At 38.1% G+C, this 19,773-nt stretch overlaps 3 protein-coding genes and 1 long non-coding RNA gene across 5 annotated transcripts; 3 read left to right on the top strand and 1 right to left on the bottom strand.

Annotated features, from left to right (window-relative positions):
* The first annotated feature begins 39 nt into the window (after nucleotides 1-39).
* On the top strand, nucleotides 40-5,040 carry b3gat3 (beta-1,3-glucuronyltransferase 3 (glucuronosyltransferase I)). Its single transcript, XM_079464199.1, has 5 exons — nucleotides 40-522; nucleotides 626-791; nucleotides 1,408-1,762; nucleotides 2,080-2,370; nucleotides 2,786-5,040. The coding sequence occupies exons 1-5, from the start codon at nucleotides 435-437 to the stop codon at nucleotides 2,882-2,884; spliced, it is 999 nt and encodes a 332-aa protein (XP_079320325.1). The 5' UTR covers nucleotides 40-434; the 3' UTR covers nucleotides 2,885-5,040.
* Nucleotides 4,902-9,078, top strand: LOC306898596 (uncharacterized protein). Its single transcript, XM_079464213.1, has 3 exons — nucleotides 4,902-5,040; nucleotides 6,221-6,847; nucleotides 7,786-9,078. Exons 2-3 carry the CDS (start codon nucleotides 6,257-6,259, stop codon nucleotides 7,933-7,935), a joined length of 741 nt encoding a protein of 246 aa, XP_079320339.1. The 5' UTR covers nucleotides 4,902-5,040; nucleotides 6,221-6,256; the 3' UTR covers nucleotides 7,936-9,078.
* Nucleotides 9,079-11,160: 2,082 nt separating this feature from the next.
* LOC306895989 lies at nucleotides 11,161-15,912 on the top strand. Of its 2 annotated transcripts, XR_013786860.1 has the most exons (13): nucleotides 11,173-11,188; nucleotides 11,704-11,745; nucleotides 12,909-12,955; nucleotides 13,131-13,175; nucleotides 13,361-13,438; nucleotides 13,623-13,671; nucleotides 13,854-13,877; nucleotides 14,373-14,421; nucleotides 14,606-14,629; nucleotides 14,869-14,913; nucleotides 15,088-15,174; nucleotides 15,348-15,396; nucleotides 15,539-15,721. It is a non-coding gene; the product is annotated as an uncharacterized lncRNA (long non-coding RNA). The 2 variants fall into 2 exon arrangements; XR_013786859.1 differs by lacking the exon at nucleotides 13,854-13,877 and having other exon boundaries at nucleotides 11,161-11,188; nucleotides 13,623-13,682; nucleotides 15,539-15,912.
* Nucleotides 15,913-16,958: 1,046 nt separating this feature from the next.
* arl2 (ADP-ribosylation factor-like 2) lies at nucleotides 16,959-18,813 on the bottom strand. The gene is made up of 5 exons (XM_079467746.1): nucleotides 18,564-18,813; nucleotides 18,255-18,365; nucleotides 17,611-17,773; nucleotides 17,400-17,480; nucleotides 16,959-17,298 (listed from the first exon to the last, which is right to left on the bottom strand). The coding sequence occupies exons 1-5, from the start codon at nucleotides 18,626-18,628 to the stop codon at nucleotides 17,164-17,166; spliced, it is 555 nt and encodes a 184-aa protein (XP_079323872.1). The 5' UTR covers nucleotides 18,629-18,813; the 3' UTR covers nucleotides 16,959-17,163.
* Between the last annotated feature and the right edge of the window lie 960 nt (nucleotides 18,814-19,773).

Below are 19,773 nucleotides of genomic sequence, written 5' to 3'. Positions count from 1 at the left end.
GATAAAGTGTTTAAGAGCGGAACTATAATACGTCGCGGTATTGCAGGCGATCGTTTAATCGTGTTGCACACTCGAAGCGGAAGTTGTTGGGAGTGCGCAGTGGATGAATGGGAGCGCTGTAGTTCGTACTGCAGTTGCTTGCATGCACGGGTGCACAATGCAGTCCGACATGCACATAACGAAGTAACAGGAACATTTGCATTTATCTCGGAGTGAGTAACCCATTCGATCCTGGTTGAAACGCGTTGCGACAGTGAGCTGACATTGAACGATTTATCCACCACCTAAAATCAAGACACTGGATGCGTGCAAAAAACAACCCTGTTTGTCCTCACGAAGCCTCACGTAGTTGTAATACATTCACATGGGATGCCTGGATAACAGCTGGTTGAATCGCTCTCTGTCAGTCCTTATTTTAGCATCATCAGGTCATCATGAGACTGAGACTGAAGCTGAAGACCGTGTTTGTCTTCTATTTCACGGTGTCCCTGATAGGACTCATGTATGCGCTAATGCAGCTGGGTAAGATGCCCTTTGTCTAACTTCCCTTCATTCATTTATTTGTGTTGCAAGTGTAAATTTGAACGGCGTCACGGATGGTATGATGTGGACTTGTGTTCTGCAGGTCAGCGCTGTGACTGCAGAGATCACGACTTGTCTAAAGATCATCAGATCTCTCAACTCCGAGGGGAGCTGCAGAAGCTGCAAGAGCACAGCAAAACATCAGAACTGTCAAAAGTCTCTAAGCATAATGTGCCTGCAATTTATGTGATAACACCAACATATGCAAGGTATGGAGTCATGACAACAATAGTAATATTGCAAGAATATACTTTTTTTGTCAAAAGTACATCACCGTTGTTGTGCTATACAAATAATATAATAGTGTTAAGGTTTAAGGTATTCTTAGGTTTTAGATGTGTGTGAGCATGAAGAGAACGAGCTAAATTAAGCTGAATACAGGTAGATTTTGGATGGGGAAGTCAGTGAGAGATGAAAAGAAGTCAAGAAGAGAGGCTTTAGATAAATTAAGGGTCTTGTGTGAACTTAAAATACGTACCTTAAAATGAGGAATCAGAAATGGATTGTCTGTGATTTTAGGATTCTTTGGATGTACTTCTATGGGTTTTTTTTAAAAGTTTTCGTAGGGTCAGTTTTTGGTCCCCCAAAAAGTAGTACAAAGAATGAATTTGCATTATCATTGTCGAGCTAACAAAGCGAGACCGACAGGAAATAATGGGACGAGAGAGAGGAAAATTTAAGCAACATGTCGGCGCACAGTCCACTGGACTACTTTGCGCCGACTAGAGAAATTTGTTTAGAATAAACCCAAATAATTTAAATGTAAGAAGTCTCCCATTAAACGCTCTGTTTTTCTTCCTCTTTGTTTTCTTCTCGTCTCTTAAGACTGGTGCAGAAGGCTGAGCTCACTCGTTTGTCTCACACCTTCCTCCACGTTCCTCGGTTACACTGGATCGTGGTGGAGGACGCTGCACAGCCAACTCCACTTGTCACAGACTTCTTAGCTGCGTCTGGCTTGACCTACACCCACTTACACAAGCTGACCCCCAAAGACAAGAAGCTTCAGGAGAATGATCCCAGCTGGCTGAAGCCCCGGGGTGCTGAGCAGAGAAATGAGGGTCTGCGCTGGCTCAGGGAGATGGGTGCTGCTGCAGAGGGAAAAGAGGCAGCCGCTCTTGAAGACGCTGTGGTGTATTTTGCTGATGATGACAACACTTACAGCCTGCAGCTTTTTGAAGAGGTAAGCCATGTCGAGAGGTTACACCAACACATGGATTTAGATGCAAATCCGTGTGTTCACGTTGCAATTAGATTGAAACATCTTTTTAAAAAACAAGTTTTCAGTGGTTTAGTTTAGTTAAAACGTCCCTGATTGAAATCAAAGGGTATCTCAAAGCCATATGTTGTCCTATGTTATTTGATGAGAGATCTTTATGCAACAGCCAAATGTTTGTTAAGGTTTTGCAAGTAAATGTTAACAGTCTGAGTGGTGCTCTTTCACCGTAATCTTTATCATCACCATTAAGGTCTGCATTTATCTCTGTTGTAATATCTCAGATGCGATACACACACCGTGTCACTGTGTGGCCTGTGGGACTAGTGGGAGGGATGAAGTTTGAGAGCCCGGTGGTTCAGGATGGAAGGGTTGTGCGCTTCCACACTGGCTGGCGCCCCAGTCGGCCTTTCCCCATGGACATGGCTGGTTTTGCAGTATCCCTAAGGCTGATTCTGTCTAATCCTGAAGCATATTTTGATGGTGATGCTCAGATGGGCTTCTTGGAAAGCAGCTTCCTTCAGCATTTGGTTACTATGGACGACCTTGAACCAAAAGCAGACCTGTGTACCAAGGTAGGGCCTGGTGTCCACTTCCAGACTGTATATATCGCTGCTGTCAGACTGAAATCTTGTAACTCCACTTTCGTGATTTTAACATTTCTCTTAAATTGTTATTATTTGGATGACGACGAAGTGCTCTCGTGAACGCACGCCAAATGTTGGTTTGGGTTTTTTGCACATAAAGCATTCTCGTCGCTTAAACATTTTTAACTGAGCCACTATGCGTGGATTTTATGTCATGTTGGTGAGTACATAAAGTATATTTTTGGGTGAACTTCCCCTTTAATTCTATCTTTAGCCACATCATGCAGGAACACAAAATTCTTGAAAATATTTAATTGACGAATGATGTATTAGTCTATTCATGAATAATAATAAGTGGATCGAACTTTAAAGCTTAAATTGGTATTATTTTCCTTTTGCTCAGGTGTTGGTGTGGCACACCCGAACTGAGAAACCAAAGATGAAGCGGGAAGACACACTGCAGAAACAAGGGTTGGGTTCAGATCCTGATGTGGAGGTGTGAGCTGCACCTCCTCAAAACATTTCTGGACTTCCATCACCAAAGGTTTTAAACCCCCCTTGTGCCAAACACGATTCTAAGAAATTCTCATTAGACTCTAGTAATGAACTGATTCCTTGACCTGACACACACAAAATACACTTTAGGCTTTGGTGTAGATATATTAGGAATGAAAGTGGTGTGTTTAAATCAATGCAGGCAAAGAGGAAGTTGAATTCCATAAATGGTTTCAGTGTATCTCATATACAGTCCTTATCATCTGTCTACTTGAACTGTATCTAAAAGAGACATTTTCTTACTGTTAAAATCAGTAAGCTGAGGTTTTTGTATTTTGTATTTATATTATTAGAAATGTTTTTGTTGTAGTATGGGTTAGCCTGTATTGTGCTGTATTATGTCACTGTAATGTATGCTGTATGAAAGAGTTCTGTACTTGTTTGTTGCATTTGTTGTGGTGTCTTATAGTTGTTGTATATGGTGATGCAAACAGTTTTCTTTTGTGCTGAGAGATAAGGGCAGAATAGGTCTAATATGGTGCGTTTTATGCCATTAATCTCTTATGGTCTACGTGGCGCTGATAAGGCTTCGGAAGACAAAGTACAATGACAATGTCATTTAGACTCGTGACAAAATAATGAAAATATGTTATGAATGCAAGACATTGTTCTGTACATGATGTGACAATTATAACAGATACAATTCTGCCCACCTTGTCTTGTACTGAACTAAAGTGTTAGCTTGGTCATATTCAAGACCACTTTTCATTGTTAGGGGTTTATCATCAACACATCACGTGCAGGTTTACTAATGTCTCATCCTCCTGAACAGATTCTGATTCATCCTGATTTTTTGTATGACATCTTTCACCAGCTACTGCTGAGATGTTGCTATGTGAGTTACAGCACATGAAACAACAACAACTGAATAAGCAGACTCTACACGCCCTGTGCTTTATGATTCAATACTACACCTCTGCTAGGGCCCCTACATTGCACGCTTACGATCACGCATACAATGGCAAACCCATCTGCTGAACAGCTGTTTGTTTCTGCTAACATCACCTGGGAAGGAGCATTGCCACTGGGCAATATAATAAAGATTATAACACATCTTAACACTCTTCTATTTAGCGATTGTGCAAGGGTAGAAGATACTTCAAGATTTTTTAACCTCACACCCTTGTAAAATAACTTGCAAACATACAATAACTTGTATTTTCTTAAGAAGCCTTTTACACTGTAGCCAGCGAGTCTCTTAAATGCCACACCTTATGTTAACAACTCAGAATTCCATTCATCCTTTTCTCATTTCCATCACCCTTCAATGATGTATCTCGCATTTCTTTTGCCCTGTTTACAACCATTTAAACTATCCATCATACACTGTTTTCACACACAAACAACAGTGCAGACCAAATCGTTCTTCAGAAATATTTCACAATGTCATGTTATCCCACCTAGTGAATAATCTCCAAAACACTGTAATGAGACCTGCTCACGTCACCTAGAAGTTTTGCACCACACTGAAAAAATATATACTTTATACTAAATTAAATTATGAACAGTGATTCCACACAACAGAAATATGTTATCTCTACTCGAGCACTTAATGTGTGATGAACTACACTTAAATGTCCAAATAACTTGAATTCATTTAAATGGATGGAAGTAAAGTGGTTCAAAATAATTGTGTTGTGTTAACTTGATTATTTAAGTAAATTGAACAAGAATTAAATATTAATATGATCTACTTGATTGAAACAATCAAATGTAAACATTAAGTTTAATGCCAAAGCATTACTGTTTTAGTCTGTTTGACACAATGCAATTGTGTTTGAACATAAAACCTTATACAAAAATTTTTTTTTGGTATTAAAACAAAATTAATTGTTTAAATAAAGTGAACAGTATCGTAAAATCAGCACACAGCACTGTGATACTGAATGTTTTTATGATTCATAGTCCACTGATACTTCATGAAGGGGTTTTCCCTTACCTCCTGAAGTTAATTAAGTGTAACATAAAGCGAGAGAGAGAGAGGGAGGATTTTGCTTGAACGTAGACAGGTTCAGACAGTGTGACGATTGTGTTTGTCAGAGCAAGGTGAGTTGGCCACGAAGTACTGAGAGAGAGAGCGAGAGTCACAAAAACAGCCAGCTGGTAAGTCACTCAGCTTCTTTATCCTCTGTTTTGTTCTTTGTATATTGTTTATCTGTAATTTTGATAAATTGTACATTTGGTCAGTGCTCGGATTAAAAAATCAGTTTATCCAAGAATAATTCGGTCATCGTTTATATACCCTTGTGTTGTTCAAAGACCTGTATATGACACTTTCTTGTGTGAAACCCAAAATATATTTTAAGAAATGTCTAAGTGTATATTTTGTGTCCGTAAAAGGGGGCCAATGTAGTTTGGTTACCAACATTCTTCAAAGTATATTCTTTGTTTAGCAGCAGAAAGTCACACATGACAAGAGAACGAGTAAATGTTAAAACATTTTATTTCTCAGTTACTTTTCTACAGCAACAAAATTCATAATTCACTGCAAACAGCTTCAACTTCAGAAGTTATGCTTTCAAATGAACAATAAATGATAGATAACAACATCTCTGTATTGAGAAGAAAATAGCACAACTATGCATGTCCATAGACAGGTATTTTAAGAGTTTTATATTAAATACCATGAGTTCCCATTGTTGTCGGTCATGTAAGTTTATGTAAGTCATAGGCTTTACTTTAAAAGCTTAAATGATCCAATCTTTATAACCACTATTAGTCCACTGCATTTTGTTTTGTTATTTTTCAATAAGCCTATAAATTCCACAGAATATTGCAAGAAGAATACAGCAATACAATCATCTCTAAATCTCTGTCCAGTATGACATATATACGGGTGACTATAACTCACAGCCAGTCATCTGTTCTGGCACCAGTCAAAGTCCCTGCACGACCAACCAAAGTTAAAGACAGGCTGTGGTTCATCTTATCTGAGTCATAAAACGAGTGTAGCATAATAGACATACTGTCCCTAACTTACTGATACGCTGTATACACACAAATTGAACTTTGAACAGTGTGGCTATGATGACGTGACTGATAAACACACATATCCGAGGGGAGAGATAAACCCCAGGCCATGCAGATTTCATTTTAACAGTAGCTTGAGGAATCAAGCTGTTCTTCACCCCTCTTGATTATCTTTTTATTAGTGTAAGGAACATCGTGGTGCGATTTTCTATCAGTCCTTTTAAAACCAGTAACCGGTGAATCTATTTATAATGCGTTTCCACAGATGACCAGCATGTTGAAGTCACTTGTTTCCTTTTTACTTCCTCTTTAGAATACAGAAGACCGAAGTAACTTCTCAAATTTGACCATGACTATCGGCAAGAGCTCCAAGAAGAACAAGGCCCCTCGTTCTCCTCCCTTTCTGGACACGGCTAATGGATTCTATGGGCGTTTGGATGAGATGGGTGGAGATGATGTACAGATCGAGGGGAAGATCACAGATGAGCCGATGGGAAACCTGACGAGGCCAGACATCATGCCAGTCCCAGGCTGGACAGAAGAGGATGACCATGTAAATGATTTTAACCAGGGAATGGTGGATGATGACGGTACCACTTTATTAAAGAGAAAGCCGACCAGACTGAGTCGCCGCTGGAGCAGGAAAAGTTTAAGGAAGACAAAATTATTCCCAGGAAAAGAGAGCCAAAAGGAAAGCGCTGAGACTGATGACAATGTGGTGCCACCAGAAGCTCAAACTAAGGAGGTAGCAAACAACGGAGAACCAAATCTGGTCCACTTCTCCGTAAGGGAGCATGCAAATGATCAGATTTTTTTTTCGGGAAAGAAGGAACGGGAAAATGAGCTGGAAAATGCAAGAAAGGAGAACAAGCAAGAAGGCAAGATAAATGAAGAATCAACAGAGACTGTAAAGAGGAACACTGTTAAGAATTATCGCAAGGTGAGATATAGCTGGTTAAAGAATGATGAATTAGTGTTGATTTGAGATTCATGAAATTCACACATTAGCACTGAGAGAAACTATGGATACTCAGAAAACTAATTATGTCATCATTTATTCACCCTCATGTCATCCAATACATGTATATAACTCTTTCTTCAGTGGAACATAAAACAAGGTATTTTGAGAAATGCTTTTGTGTCTATACAATGGAAGTCAATGGTGGCCAATGTTGTTTGGTTATCAACATTCTTCAAAATATCCGCTTTTGTGTCCTGCAGAAGAATGAAAGTCATACAGGTTTGGAATGGCATGGGACTTATTAAAGGATAATTGTATATTCTTTTTAGGTGAACCATCCCTTCAAAACTACACATGAAACTGTTCAAAAATATGAATAGACTTCTAATTTATTTAATTGTGTTCCGATGTGTGATTAGAACACAGCGTCTAAAACAAGTTGTATGCAACATTTAATGTGTTTAATCATATTAATTGACTCTTCTTGTCATTGTGAGCTAAATTGAGGTAAATATTAGTTTAATGTCCAATGTTTCAAGTTGAGTTTTTCCGTAACCAGCTTCAAAAGGGAACATATTTTGGAGAGGCATCTGGGGTAAAGTTCCTTTTCACAATGTGCAGAAAAAAGCAGTCTGTGAGACAAGATAAGACAACATCACTTTGTTTACTTGTAGTGCAATACACCATTTCAGTCCACTTTCTATCTCTTTGCCATATCTAAAGTCTAACTGTCCTCCTTTCTATTAATTTGTTATTGGAGTCTTTAGTCTAGATTTATGCAAGGTGACCTTGGTCGGGGAGGCTTTCTCAGGAATCTTGCTAATTCACAATGTTCTCTGTAAAGAACATCTGTAAAGTTGTAAAGGCTCTAGTTCTCTGTGACATGAACATAAATATTTTTTTATTTTTTTCTGTAGGCTGTTGACAGAGCTTTCCGTCGTGGATGGGAGTCTTTCATTACCAATCTGTACAGTGTGACCCTGACACCGATCTCCTCGACATCTTCATCCTCACCGCCAGTCACATCCAAAATGGACAGGAATTGTGTTTTAGCAGAATTCAGATAAGAGTAGATCAAACCTCATTGTAAAATGGATCAGTTTATGAAAGTTATTCATTTAATTATTAATAAACCAATCAGCTTTATTTATTAACGTAAATGCACTCTCATGTCTAATATGCCTTTTCTGTTGAACTGATCAGCACTGATCAGACTTCAACATTTGAACTTTTCATCAGTGTATAAATATGTTATTGCAGTACTAACTATTGCAGTAAAGGGCAATGGGCTGATCTTTGTTCCCTCATGGGAAGACATGAGGCCCATGCCCCTAATCCTCCCATATGGAGAGATTGTGAATGGATGCGATCGCTTTTTGAGTTGTGAACAGTATTGTGGCTTCTGTACTTTGTCCTCGAACTTGTGTTTTTCATAAGATTGTGTGCTAAATGATCTAGTCAAAAAAACAATTCTGGGAGCTCAAAAAGCTTTTTGGAAATATCATAAAATGACATTTTTGAACAACTGGGCCAAGAAATGTAAACAGTATAGACTTATTTTACTTCAGCACTAAGATCACATAATGTGAAATTAGAAGATTGTAGATGTCTATCAAAGAGTTTTGTTTGTTTTAATGTCCCGTTTTACAAGTATTGTCACACCATCACAATACTAATAAAAAAAGAGAAAGAGGGAAAACATCTGGCTTCAGTGTTATTATACAATCTAATTTACTTTCTTAAATTGGACTATACATATAAGAAATGTTTTTAAATAGCAATAATCAAGCTTTTGGGGTTCACCTCTTTAAAACTTGCCTGTGCATTGAGCATTTTCTCCCTGCTTGCGTTCAGAATGGAATATAAGCACATTGTTTACTGCATTCTATAAAGTACACCGAATGTGAAGCAGTACACATTATACAACAATAAAAACTGTTAACAGTAATATAATTTATTTGTCACATACCTCATTATGCAAGTGAATGTTTATCTCTGAGATCGATATCGCTGAAATAAGAAAATAATTTTTGGCATGTTCTATTTTATTATTTTTATTATCTTTAATTAGTTTGATTAAACAAGGCTAAAAGTCACAACTGATAGGCTACTCATTTAGCCTATATCACTGGAAATGAAATGTAGGGCACATTGCACTGCGGAATAAAATATTCCACATATGCTTTCTTGTATACGGTGATCTATTATTCAAATGTTGTAGGTCTGGTTATTTCATACATGCAGAAATTTGGCTAGTCTATTCAATATATAGCAAAATGCCAGTGTGCTATTCTGAGGTCCACTGGTTTCTCTTGGTGCTTACGATGCCATCTAGTGGGGAAAATGTTAGAAGCACATATTTAATATTTGTAAACCACAGATGCAGAAAATCACAATTTAGAGTTTGGGTACTGTATACGTGTGGGGTGAAACTCCGTGCAACCTCAAAATCAATTCCCTGGATTTATGGACTAATTTCCATCCCAGGTTTTAAATCTCAAATCAGAATGGTCTACAGAATGCACATAATGCTGACTTTATGCCCATTATTAAATTAACAGAGTGCCCACCACGCAGTTCAATGCATTGGTATAAATAACTAGATGCCACATTTAAGCGCTCCAGGCACATAGGCGTGTCGGCCATCTTGGAACGGTCACTCACTGTTGGCTAGAGTGGCTCCAACACTTTGATGCCATGGCTGTAAAAACACGGGGATTTATTTTTCCCGAAAAATGGGATAACCTTTCGTTGTAGTTAGTTGCTAGTGTAGCAGATATAATGGGTTTACACAACAATAAATATGTTTTCATAATCATACACAGTCTTGATTTTGAGTGTTAACGAACGCGGCCCATAGAAACATATGGTAATGTGGCATCTTTAGATTAGATTAGATTCAACTTTATTGTCATTACACATATACAAGTACAGTGTAAAGAAATGTAGTTTAGGTCTAACCAGAAGTGCAGTTAGCAAGTGCAGGATATACAGTTAGAATAAATACAGAATACAATATTGATAAATATTATACAGTTATGAAAATATTTTACAGTAGGTATGTACTATGAACAATATATAGATATGACTATATACTATGAACATTAACACTATGAACATTAATGAACAAGTGGATATGAGCAGATAATAATTTAGACTAAACAATAGTGCAGGTGATATATGTGTGCATAGATATTGACATTAGCTGTTAAAGTTGCAATGCAATAGGTGAGTTAATGCAGTTGTTGAAGTAACAGTGCAGTGGATGAGTTAATGCGGTTATTAAAGTTACGGTGCAGTATAAGAGTTAATAATAGGTTGCAGTCCAGAAGATGAGTTGATGCAGTTAATTAGGTTACAGTGCAGTAGATGAGTAGATGCAGTTAATGGAGTTACAGTGCAGTAGATAAGTTAGTGCAGTTATGAAAGTGGTCCATTAGTGCAAATGAGCATTCAGTTAAATATTTCTGGTGTGCAAGTGAGCAGTATAGAGTGCAAATGATGCTGTGTGTGTGTAAACAGTCCAGTAGAGCAGATAACATGAAGTACTGGTGTGTACAGTTCAGTCATGCATGCAGCCCTGTAGTGCAATGTAAACAATGTTATAGCAGCTTGGAGTTCAAGGTAAGAGAGGTAGTGGAATCAGTGGGGGGCAGAGTTCAATAATGAAACAGCTCTGGGAAAAAAGCTGTTTCTTAGTCTGCTGGTTCTTGTCCGGAGGCACCGGAAGCGCCAACCGGAAGGAGAGTAAACAGTCTATGAGCGGAGTGAGAGGAGTCCTTGAGAATGCTGAGCTCGACGCAGACAGCTTTTCTTCTGGATGTCCTCAATGGGAGAAAGTGTAGTCCCTGTGATGCGCTGGGCTGTTTTCACCACCCGCTGCAATCTAGTTATGTATATGAATGCTTTAATGCCCTTAATGTTTGCAAAACTTGAAAACTGTTAAATAAGCATCCGACTGGTTTATGTGATTACTGTGGAGTAGAAGAGTCAGTAGTACATGTTATTTGTACTTGTCATACGTATTCTGTGCGAGAGATAAACACACAGAATATAATTGCAGATGGAACAGACATTTTGTTTTATTATTGGAAAAGAACATTAAAAGAATATAGTAATATATGGAATATAGTATTAATGGGTAGTAATGTTGTTTCTATTGTAGTAGATATTTCAGGTCCACAGTAGGTGGCGACAATGCACCTTGACGTCAGTCTAGAAGTACGTGCCGTTGCAAAGTGGGCGCGGCTATCGCACGGTGACACAAATAAAAGGCGCCGGCTCCCGTTGTTCGTTCATTTTGCGGCAGCTTCTAGTCAGGTAAAGAGTCTCCATTTGTTTCTTCAGTCTACTTATATTTTTAGTTGTTTAGTTTGCTATTCTGGTATTGTTTTAACACTAGTTAAGAATTGTCTTTGGTATGCATTTAGCTTGTTATAGTAGCTATGATTTAACGGTCCGAGCACGTGTACCGGGGTGTGTTAATCCAGGGGTGATCTAGGCCATCACTTGAATCTTAAACCATCTTTACTCATTTAGCACTGGATATGTTCCCCCCTGTCTATTCCGCAACTATTAATTTGTGGTAGTCCGCAATAAACGTTTATTTTATGGATGATGGCTTTAAAACGCGTGATTGCTAACGGCTTAGGTTCTCTCAGTGATGATAACTTACACAGACCTGTTCTGAAACACTGTGATTGCACAATATTTATCTGATGAGAGATTGACGTTCAGATGACGTTTATGTATTAAATCAAAAATGCAAAGTTGCCGAGTAAAGTTCACATGATCCGCAAGCTCCACGTGACCGCTTGACTTTTTTTCTTTTGCAGCCATGCGGGTCGCGATGAAACTGCAGCTGGTGTGCTGGAAAGGTGAGTTATTTGTGTGCGATGTCAATGCATTTGTGCACGTTCAGCCTATACGTTTGGCTTGCTTTGTTGCACATGAGCGATGAGATTCATCTCAAGATTATATTGTTGCTCGCCGCTTTTAATTCAACACCATACATGTGAAAATATGCATTGTACACCAGGGTAGTGTTGCACCAGCCATTCGCAAGTTCTTAAATGTGAACGGAGTTAACACGAGGCTTCGTGACTACTAGCTACTCTATACGTTATTCGACCCACCATTGGTCTTAAATGGCTGGTTCTGTTAAACCTTAATTGCATTTGCAAGACCCCCATAAATATTTAGATTTTACGTTGTTACTTCAACTGTTGAAATGGTGCAACTCAAATATTTAGCAGTAACTTGCGCACGGCTGGTTCAACCGTCCCTAAACCACCATCACAGTGTGCATTTCTGTCCCTATTAAATGGATGTTCCGCTAAACGCAAAGTATATCAGAATAACCAAACCGATCTCATCCCACTTTCATACCCATAGTATGTATTACGTTTCCATTCTTTTACTTATACAAGAGTTGTTTGTCGTAGTATACTATTGTATTCCTCCTTTTGCAGATGCAATAGCGTTTTTGAATCTTAAGTGAATATTAATTTAGTAAATCTAAGATTACTTTATTGCATTATATTATATACTATAGTAACTTGACGATCTAGATTAAAAACACTTAGGGTTTATCAAGTTAACTTTTCTTTTGGCTGTTGCAAAGAGTCTTTGGGTTCACTCCCAATTAAATCCTTATGATATAAACTCAGTTTGCCTTGCATCACATGCTACACTGGTAAATGTAGTCTTTGCAGACAGTTTTCGTTGTATGTGACCTGTTAAACTGTAGAGTCCTTGGTATGGAACACCCCGAGGGGGCCTGAAAGAGGACATTTTGGGGTTAACTGTCTTTAACCAACATGTTAAGGAGTGGGTTGGTCACGTGTACATTTGCATGTTAGTTTAACGTTGAGGGCCCATGAAGTGCTACTTTGATGACTTAATGAATTCTCTCTTCCTGATATCATTGAAGAAGTTGTTCTTAACTGAGTAGCATGGAACACCCACATAACATTGCAATGTGAGGTGGCAAAGTGTAGTGATTGTTTGACCCTGTAAATAATTTTGGCATCCATTTCAGGTTCGGTTGCATCTGGTTCTTTGAAGTCAAGGACTTTTAATATCAAGGTGAGTGTTGTTTACGATTATTTCTTTTTAGGATATTTAGAATGATGATTTCAATGACAAGCATATGTCTGAGTTTCAGTGATGTTGTCTTTTATAGTCTGACTTGAGCCAAAGGGCTGGGGTTCAGTCCAGTCATTCAATTGCAAGTATTAATTTTTCTTCATTTAATTCTAAGGGTGCCACATGAAGCTGGATTGAGTGCAGCGCCCAAGCTATATTGGTAAGTACTTTTTGTATACACGAGTCTGTTTCATCTTTATCTGAGATGATTAAGTTTTATACCAATATTGTACTGGACGACAGACTTGTCTTATGGCATTTTAGTCACCAAAGTATGATCAGATTATTTTTGGTATATTGATCTGTGCTGGCTGTTTCCCAAATTGATCACTGTTGTTTGTTTAGGTTAATCTGGCGTTTATTCTGAAGAATTATGATGCTGTCTGCACAAAGTTCTTTCAAAGGGGTTTCCTAGCTTTAAAGGTGTGTGTGGCTTTATTTTCTCACTAGTTTATGCTGAAGTCTCTGTGATGAGAACACCTAGCTCACTTTGATCCTATGTGAAAAGGCACAAACAACTGAGAGATTTTTACATCGCTAAATATTTTGTATTACAATTTGGGCGTTGTGTGACTCAGCCAACCATTACTTTCGAATATCTTTTCAGGGCTTCTTTGAGCAAAGCTGAAATGAGTTGTATGCTCTACGACCTGCAGGTGAGATATAGGTGCTATTTGTGTCTTAAACACAATCCTGCTGTAACTCATGATGATTTATTTGTGGAATCTTGTTCGACTGAAATTCTGTTGACAAATCTTCTAACTGACGTTACAGTCCTTACTTTGAACATTGGTCTTTGTTTGTGTGTCTGAAGTGACACGCATGTTTTTTCTTTAAGGTGGTGCTCCAGATATCTGAACAGGTGAGTTAGCTATACAATCAATCACTTTTGGTCCTTTTTGTGATGAAACATGCACATGATTTGGGTATGGACTTGATGATTTTATTACCGCCCCAGACTGAAAAGTCGTGATTGATTGGTCAACCTTTCTGATCCATACTTCTCATGTTTATTCTTTATGTGGGGGACATCCTTTTGACAACCACTGATATTTTGTATTTACTGATAAGGGTAAACTTGCTTGTTATGCAATATATGGTAAGTCACTTGCAGAGCTGCAGTTGTGGAAAGGGGTATGCTAAAGCAAATGTTAAGTAATTGTATTCTGAACATTTGGTTAGCAAGTGGCTTAATTTTCTAGTGGTTCAAGTCAATAGAAAGAAATTAATGTAAACCCCATTGCTGAAGCTGTAAGAAATTGTTCCTATTTGCTTTGTGACACCCAGTTCATAGATTCTGTATAACGGCTGTTAGCTGTTGTGACACTGCCAAACATTGTTTTCTATTTCTTTTCAGGGCTTTTGTGATCAAAGATGTAATGAGTTTTATGCTCTAGAACCTGCAGGTGAGATATAGGTGCTATTTGTGTCTTAAACACAATCCTGCTGTAACTCATGATGATTTATTTGTGGAATCTTGTTCGACTGAAATTCTGTTGACAAATTTTTTAACTGATGTTACAGTCCATACTTTGAACGTTGATGTTAGCTTGTGTGTGCCTGAAGTGACATAGCTGTTTTTGTTTACAGGTGGCTCACCAGATATCTCAACAAGTGAGTAAAGATCTACTACACTAGCTATACAAATGCCATAAGGCTGGTCCTTTTGATGTAACATGCACATGTCTTACGCCTTGTCAACACCAGAACCTGAAAAGGTGAACCCACTGGTGTTGCTCTGCAAAAAGGGGATAATTTGTTGGGGTAACCAACGGTCTGAGGGACTAACCTTAAAAACATTAGGCAGTGTGTTTGTTTTTCTATTCTAATGTCTGTTTGTTGGCTCCTTTCAGTACTATTGAAGAACTGATGTTTTTGGAAGTGCTGTATACTTTGTGGTAAGACTCTAGATTCCTCTGTTCCTCCGTTATCTGTAAACTACTCGTGATGACTTTTTTACCGCCCCAGTCTGAATTTTATCTGATTGATAGGTACTCTCTGATCAACAGTAATTAGTTGTTCACAATTTCACATGTTATATTGAATCCTGAACACGCTCTCCTGTCTCTCAGGTTGCTCCATGCATGTATTGCGTCTTTGTTGGCTCCTTTCAGTACTATTGAAGAACTGATGTTTTTGGAAGTGCTGTGTACTTTGTGGTAAGACTCTAGATTCCTCTGTTCCTCCGTTATCTGTAAACTACTCGTGATGACTTTTTTACCGCCCCAGTCTGAATTTTATTTGACTGATAGGTACTCTCTGATCAACAGTAATTAGTTGTTCACAATTTCACAAGTTATATTGTACCTGAATACGCTCCTGTTCTCCTCAGGTGACTCAATGCATTGGATGTGCTGCCGTACTGCGTGTTAACTTCTAAGGTAGGTAGCAAAGATTTGGACTAAAATTTATTGGGTTATGGACTTGATTACCGCCCCAGACTGAAAGTCATGAGTGATTGGTAACCCCTCTGAACCATACCATACTAATGTTTTCTTCTGCCTTTTGTTTTTTCGTCTCTAGGGTCTCCTGATGTCACTGGAAGCTGGTGTTTGTCACAGTCTGTTTCATGATTGATTGCAGTATCAATGCTTGACTTTGTCTTGTACTAACTATGCGCATCTTTCATGATACTTGCAACTTCCAAAATTAATGTACTGGTATGTTGGATGTCAAAGTATTACACAGATTAAATACTTTCTCTTGAATGATGTCTTCAGATCTTGTTTCTCTAGCCAACTACCAATGATTCCCACATCGGATGAATGTAATTGCTTCAGATTTTTAGTATAATTAACTTCTGACTCTTGTGGGCAAAATGTGAATTCAGTATGCTTAATGTAATTTTTAAAACTTATGTGATTTGCAAGACAGAATTGAGTCTTGCCATATCTGATGGAATTATTTCTAAATCCTCAAAGTACTGGAAGTCAAGCATGTTAAGGAAATGAATGGTTCCAGATGACATTCAAGACAATTCGCATAAACGCATCACTTGATTTAACGTTAGTCTACATTACTGCCATGCCCAGAAGTTGCGTGACAAATGTTTATGGTTTACTGCTAGTTATGATTATGGAGAATTGCATACACTGCCGGATGTTGTGAAGAGTGATCAGATGAATTGAGTTGTGAAGTACGTCCATAAATGTGGCTGGAGATCACTGTAATGCTGAATGAATTTGAACGGGGAATTGCAGAGGTCTTGAAAAAGGATCAACTCCAAATTTAGTCTTTGCCTAAACTTAATGCAATTGTCAATAACCTTTGACATTTAAGAAATGCTTGTGGTTGGACATCAGTATGCCATAGTAACATCTGACCAAAACAAAGTCTACTGCTAAATTATGAAAATTAATATTTGTCCATAAAACAAGTCATGTTTCAAGGGCATACATATATTTGGAATTCTGCTACAGCCAATTAAATTGGGACTATATTAATAACTGCGAAAACAAACAAAGCAAAAGCTTGTACCCCAACTACAGCTGTGGTTGGATGATACATAGTTTAAACTAAAAGTTGCTTTATATGCTTTAAAACTTGAGTACATTAATGGGAACAAATCTGCACAAAGAAAATGAGGACTGTAAAATAGGTGGGTCCAGGTGAACGCTGCAAAAAGGATCAATTAAATACTTCCTCACCGTCAATCCATATTAAAGAGGTTCAGAACTATGTGACAATAACAGACACAACCAATCTCGTGAACTACCTAAAAAAGTTAGTTAGATAGGCCAAGCCAACACAGATATTTGTAAGTTGAGAATTTGAGTCGAATAATTTAAAAAGTGCAGTTAAGATCCAATCCTAAAAATGCCATTTTCAGTCGTCCTGAACACATTTGTTCGATTTTTTTTAGGTAAATATGCAGATTGTCCCAGGACTTGAATTGCCCACACCTGCTCTGTGATTCAACACAATTTCTTGAACCCTTGAGTCATAGTAGCAAGTTTCAGGTTTATTAAAACAATGAACCATACACTGGATATACTGGGCAGCTGGAAAAAGTAGTATAATGGTGATACCTCTTCCGTAAGTGGTACATTTTGTTGGAGCTAAACACTAAATTTATTGAGATATATTTGTATTAAGTTCAACAGGAGCCTTCTGTATTGTCCATTATTTGTGTTGAAATGTTCAGTCCCTCAGTCAGCTGTAAATATCCGAGCTGCTATATCATCAAGTAACCAGTCCACGCCTGTCAGCAGGTTTTCACCAGTCACTGCACTGCATCCCACTATACACCAATGATGCATCTTAATTTCATCCAGGGCTAAAACCTGTGGAGAAGATGAATATGATCACGTTTACGGATTATTCACAGTTGTGACCTGCCATACAAAAGTGTAAGAAATTCTTCCTAAAAAAAGGAAATTAATACCTCTCGTATTGCATCTTTAGATAGAGCACCAGGCAGGTCTTGTTTGTTGGCAAACACTAGCAGGGTGGCTCCTGCTAATCGCTGTAAGAGAACGCAAATGAAGAATTTAATGTAAAAATGTGCTTTAAAAGATAAAAGTGTATATAGAATTACCAAGTGAAATATATAAATATAGATCATAAAATCTAACTGAAGATGCTGGCAATCTCACCTCCTCTAGTAATAAAGCATTCAGCTCTTTTCTGCAGTCCTCCAGTCTCAATCTGTCCGCACAGTCCACTACCCACACAAGTCCATCTGTGCTTTCAAAATAATTCCTCCAGTACGACCGCAACGACTTCTGACCTCCCACATCCCAGATATTCAGATTAAACCTATGAAAAATAAAACACGCCGAACAAGTAACTACCTTTTTTTCCAATTAAGACTAATCTACCATTATGTTAAATTAAGGCATGTTGTTTTTATTCATCGACATAAATAAGTAAACCAAATAGCTTATATTTTTCTAAACATATTCATTAACAATTCAAGGCCTTAGTAAGATACATCTACAATATGTCTCGGAGATGTCTGTAATACATCTTTTAAAGATCTGTAAAACATCTACTGAACCGCTTAGAAAGAGCAGTTTGCATCCTATATCATAAACATCTTAAAGGCATCTTATAGATGTCTATATGACGTCTGACAGCAGACGTCACCAAAACGTATTGCAGATGAGTAAACTATGTATTGCGATTGTCTTTCAGACGTAAGCCATCCAACATCCAGCTCGGCCTGCTCTCCACTTCTTGTTGAAGCTGACCAAATACATAAACACAAAGGTTCACGAAGCATCGGGTCTCGTTTTACCCCCTATGCTCAAGGGTCTTTATGTTGAACCCCAAGGTTGGAGAAATGGTGCTGACATCTTCCCCATTAAACTTTTTCAAGATGGTTGTTTTTCCAGCATTGTCAAGACCACTGAAATAGAGATGCTAAGGATGCAAAGTGCCATCAACACAAATGAGGTTAATCTACAGCAACTGTTATACAGTAGTCATCTTAGAAGAGGAAATGTACAGTCGAATAATACAAAATATCTCAAATCCATACAAAGGATCAAAACAAGTATTCTTCATGCAACTAGAACATTCTGAATGCATTGTCGTGAAAAGATACAGCATCAGTAGTCGCATTTCACGCTCCTTGTGCTTCATCTTCTTCAAGATCGTAAGTAATCCCATCGTCAATGTTATATCCTGAAACACGCTTCTTAAATGCGAAATAAAACATTAAGTCATAAAACGTGCGCTCTTAACAGCCATTCTGAAAACAAGGAAGAGGATATTCGAGGTGACGCAGCAAACTCGTGTATGATTGGTTGGAAATTCCACGAGCAGAGATTTAGGTTTATATGGTTGGTCGATGTGTCCGTCGTTTGAACTTTCGTTGATTCTATTGGCTAAGGAACTCGGCGGCAGGGCGTGACTGCGTTTTCGATTGGTGAGAATTGCCGTCTGTTAAAATGTCCAGTCACGATTTAAAAAAACGCTTTAATGCGCTGCTTCTGTGGCATCTACGCATTTTCCGAACACAAGTAAAAACGTGGCGAAGGAATCACACAACAAGGTCATTCAAATGATATAAAGATTTCATCTATTTTGTCAGGTGCACTTTGGTGATCACCACTAAAACTTTTGATCACTTTGTTGAGTACCAATATCTGACATTTTGCTTTCTAATAGTTAAGCAATCGCATACTCTTTCGAATGGCCTTTTACATTACAGATAAAAGTAAACCTTATCAAATATATTCACATACAAAAGGAACACAAAAGAGACTCTTTAATTTAATGAAATTCCTGCAATTATTATTATAGGGAAAATGTACGTTTTAACGTGCCAAAGAATATGATAAGGAGTCCAAACAACTAATGACCACAAAGCAGAATCATAGGACAAACTGCCACGATGCTCTTCTCAAAAGACACAAACTTTAACTAAAGCTTCTTATTACGAATTTCCATATGGAAATAACACACAGCAAGCAGAACAAGATTTATCAACACAGCACAATCTTACCCCAATAAATGAAATAAGATGAACATGGTCAATACATCACATACAATTTACCAAGGTCAGTTAGGATTTCGTATATGTGCTTTTTGCGGAATTGCAAGTTAATGACAAACTGAGACAGAAGCATGCATATTCCAACAGCACTTTATTGCGTGTGCGCCGCACTTTACAGGAAATCCCATTATTTTTGGAAGCGTCACAATGAGGAGCGGGAAAAGAACAAGCTAAATACGGGCAAGTACCCTGGCGGAAGAAGTTGACCTTCCTCATCCGCTAAGCGGACCATTTAAAATAATTCGAAACCGAAAAC

This window comes from Barbatula barbatula (assembly GCF_947034865.1).
Source record: "Barbatula barbatula genome assembly, chromosome: 1".
NCBI lineage: Eukaryota > Metazoa > Chordata > Actinopteri > Cypriniformes > Nemacheilidae > Barbatula > Barbatula barbatula.
Note: the sequence above shows the minus strand (reverse complement) of the source record. Positions and strands in the feature narration are given on the sequence as shown.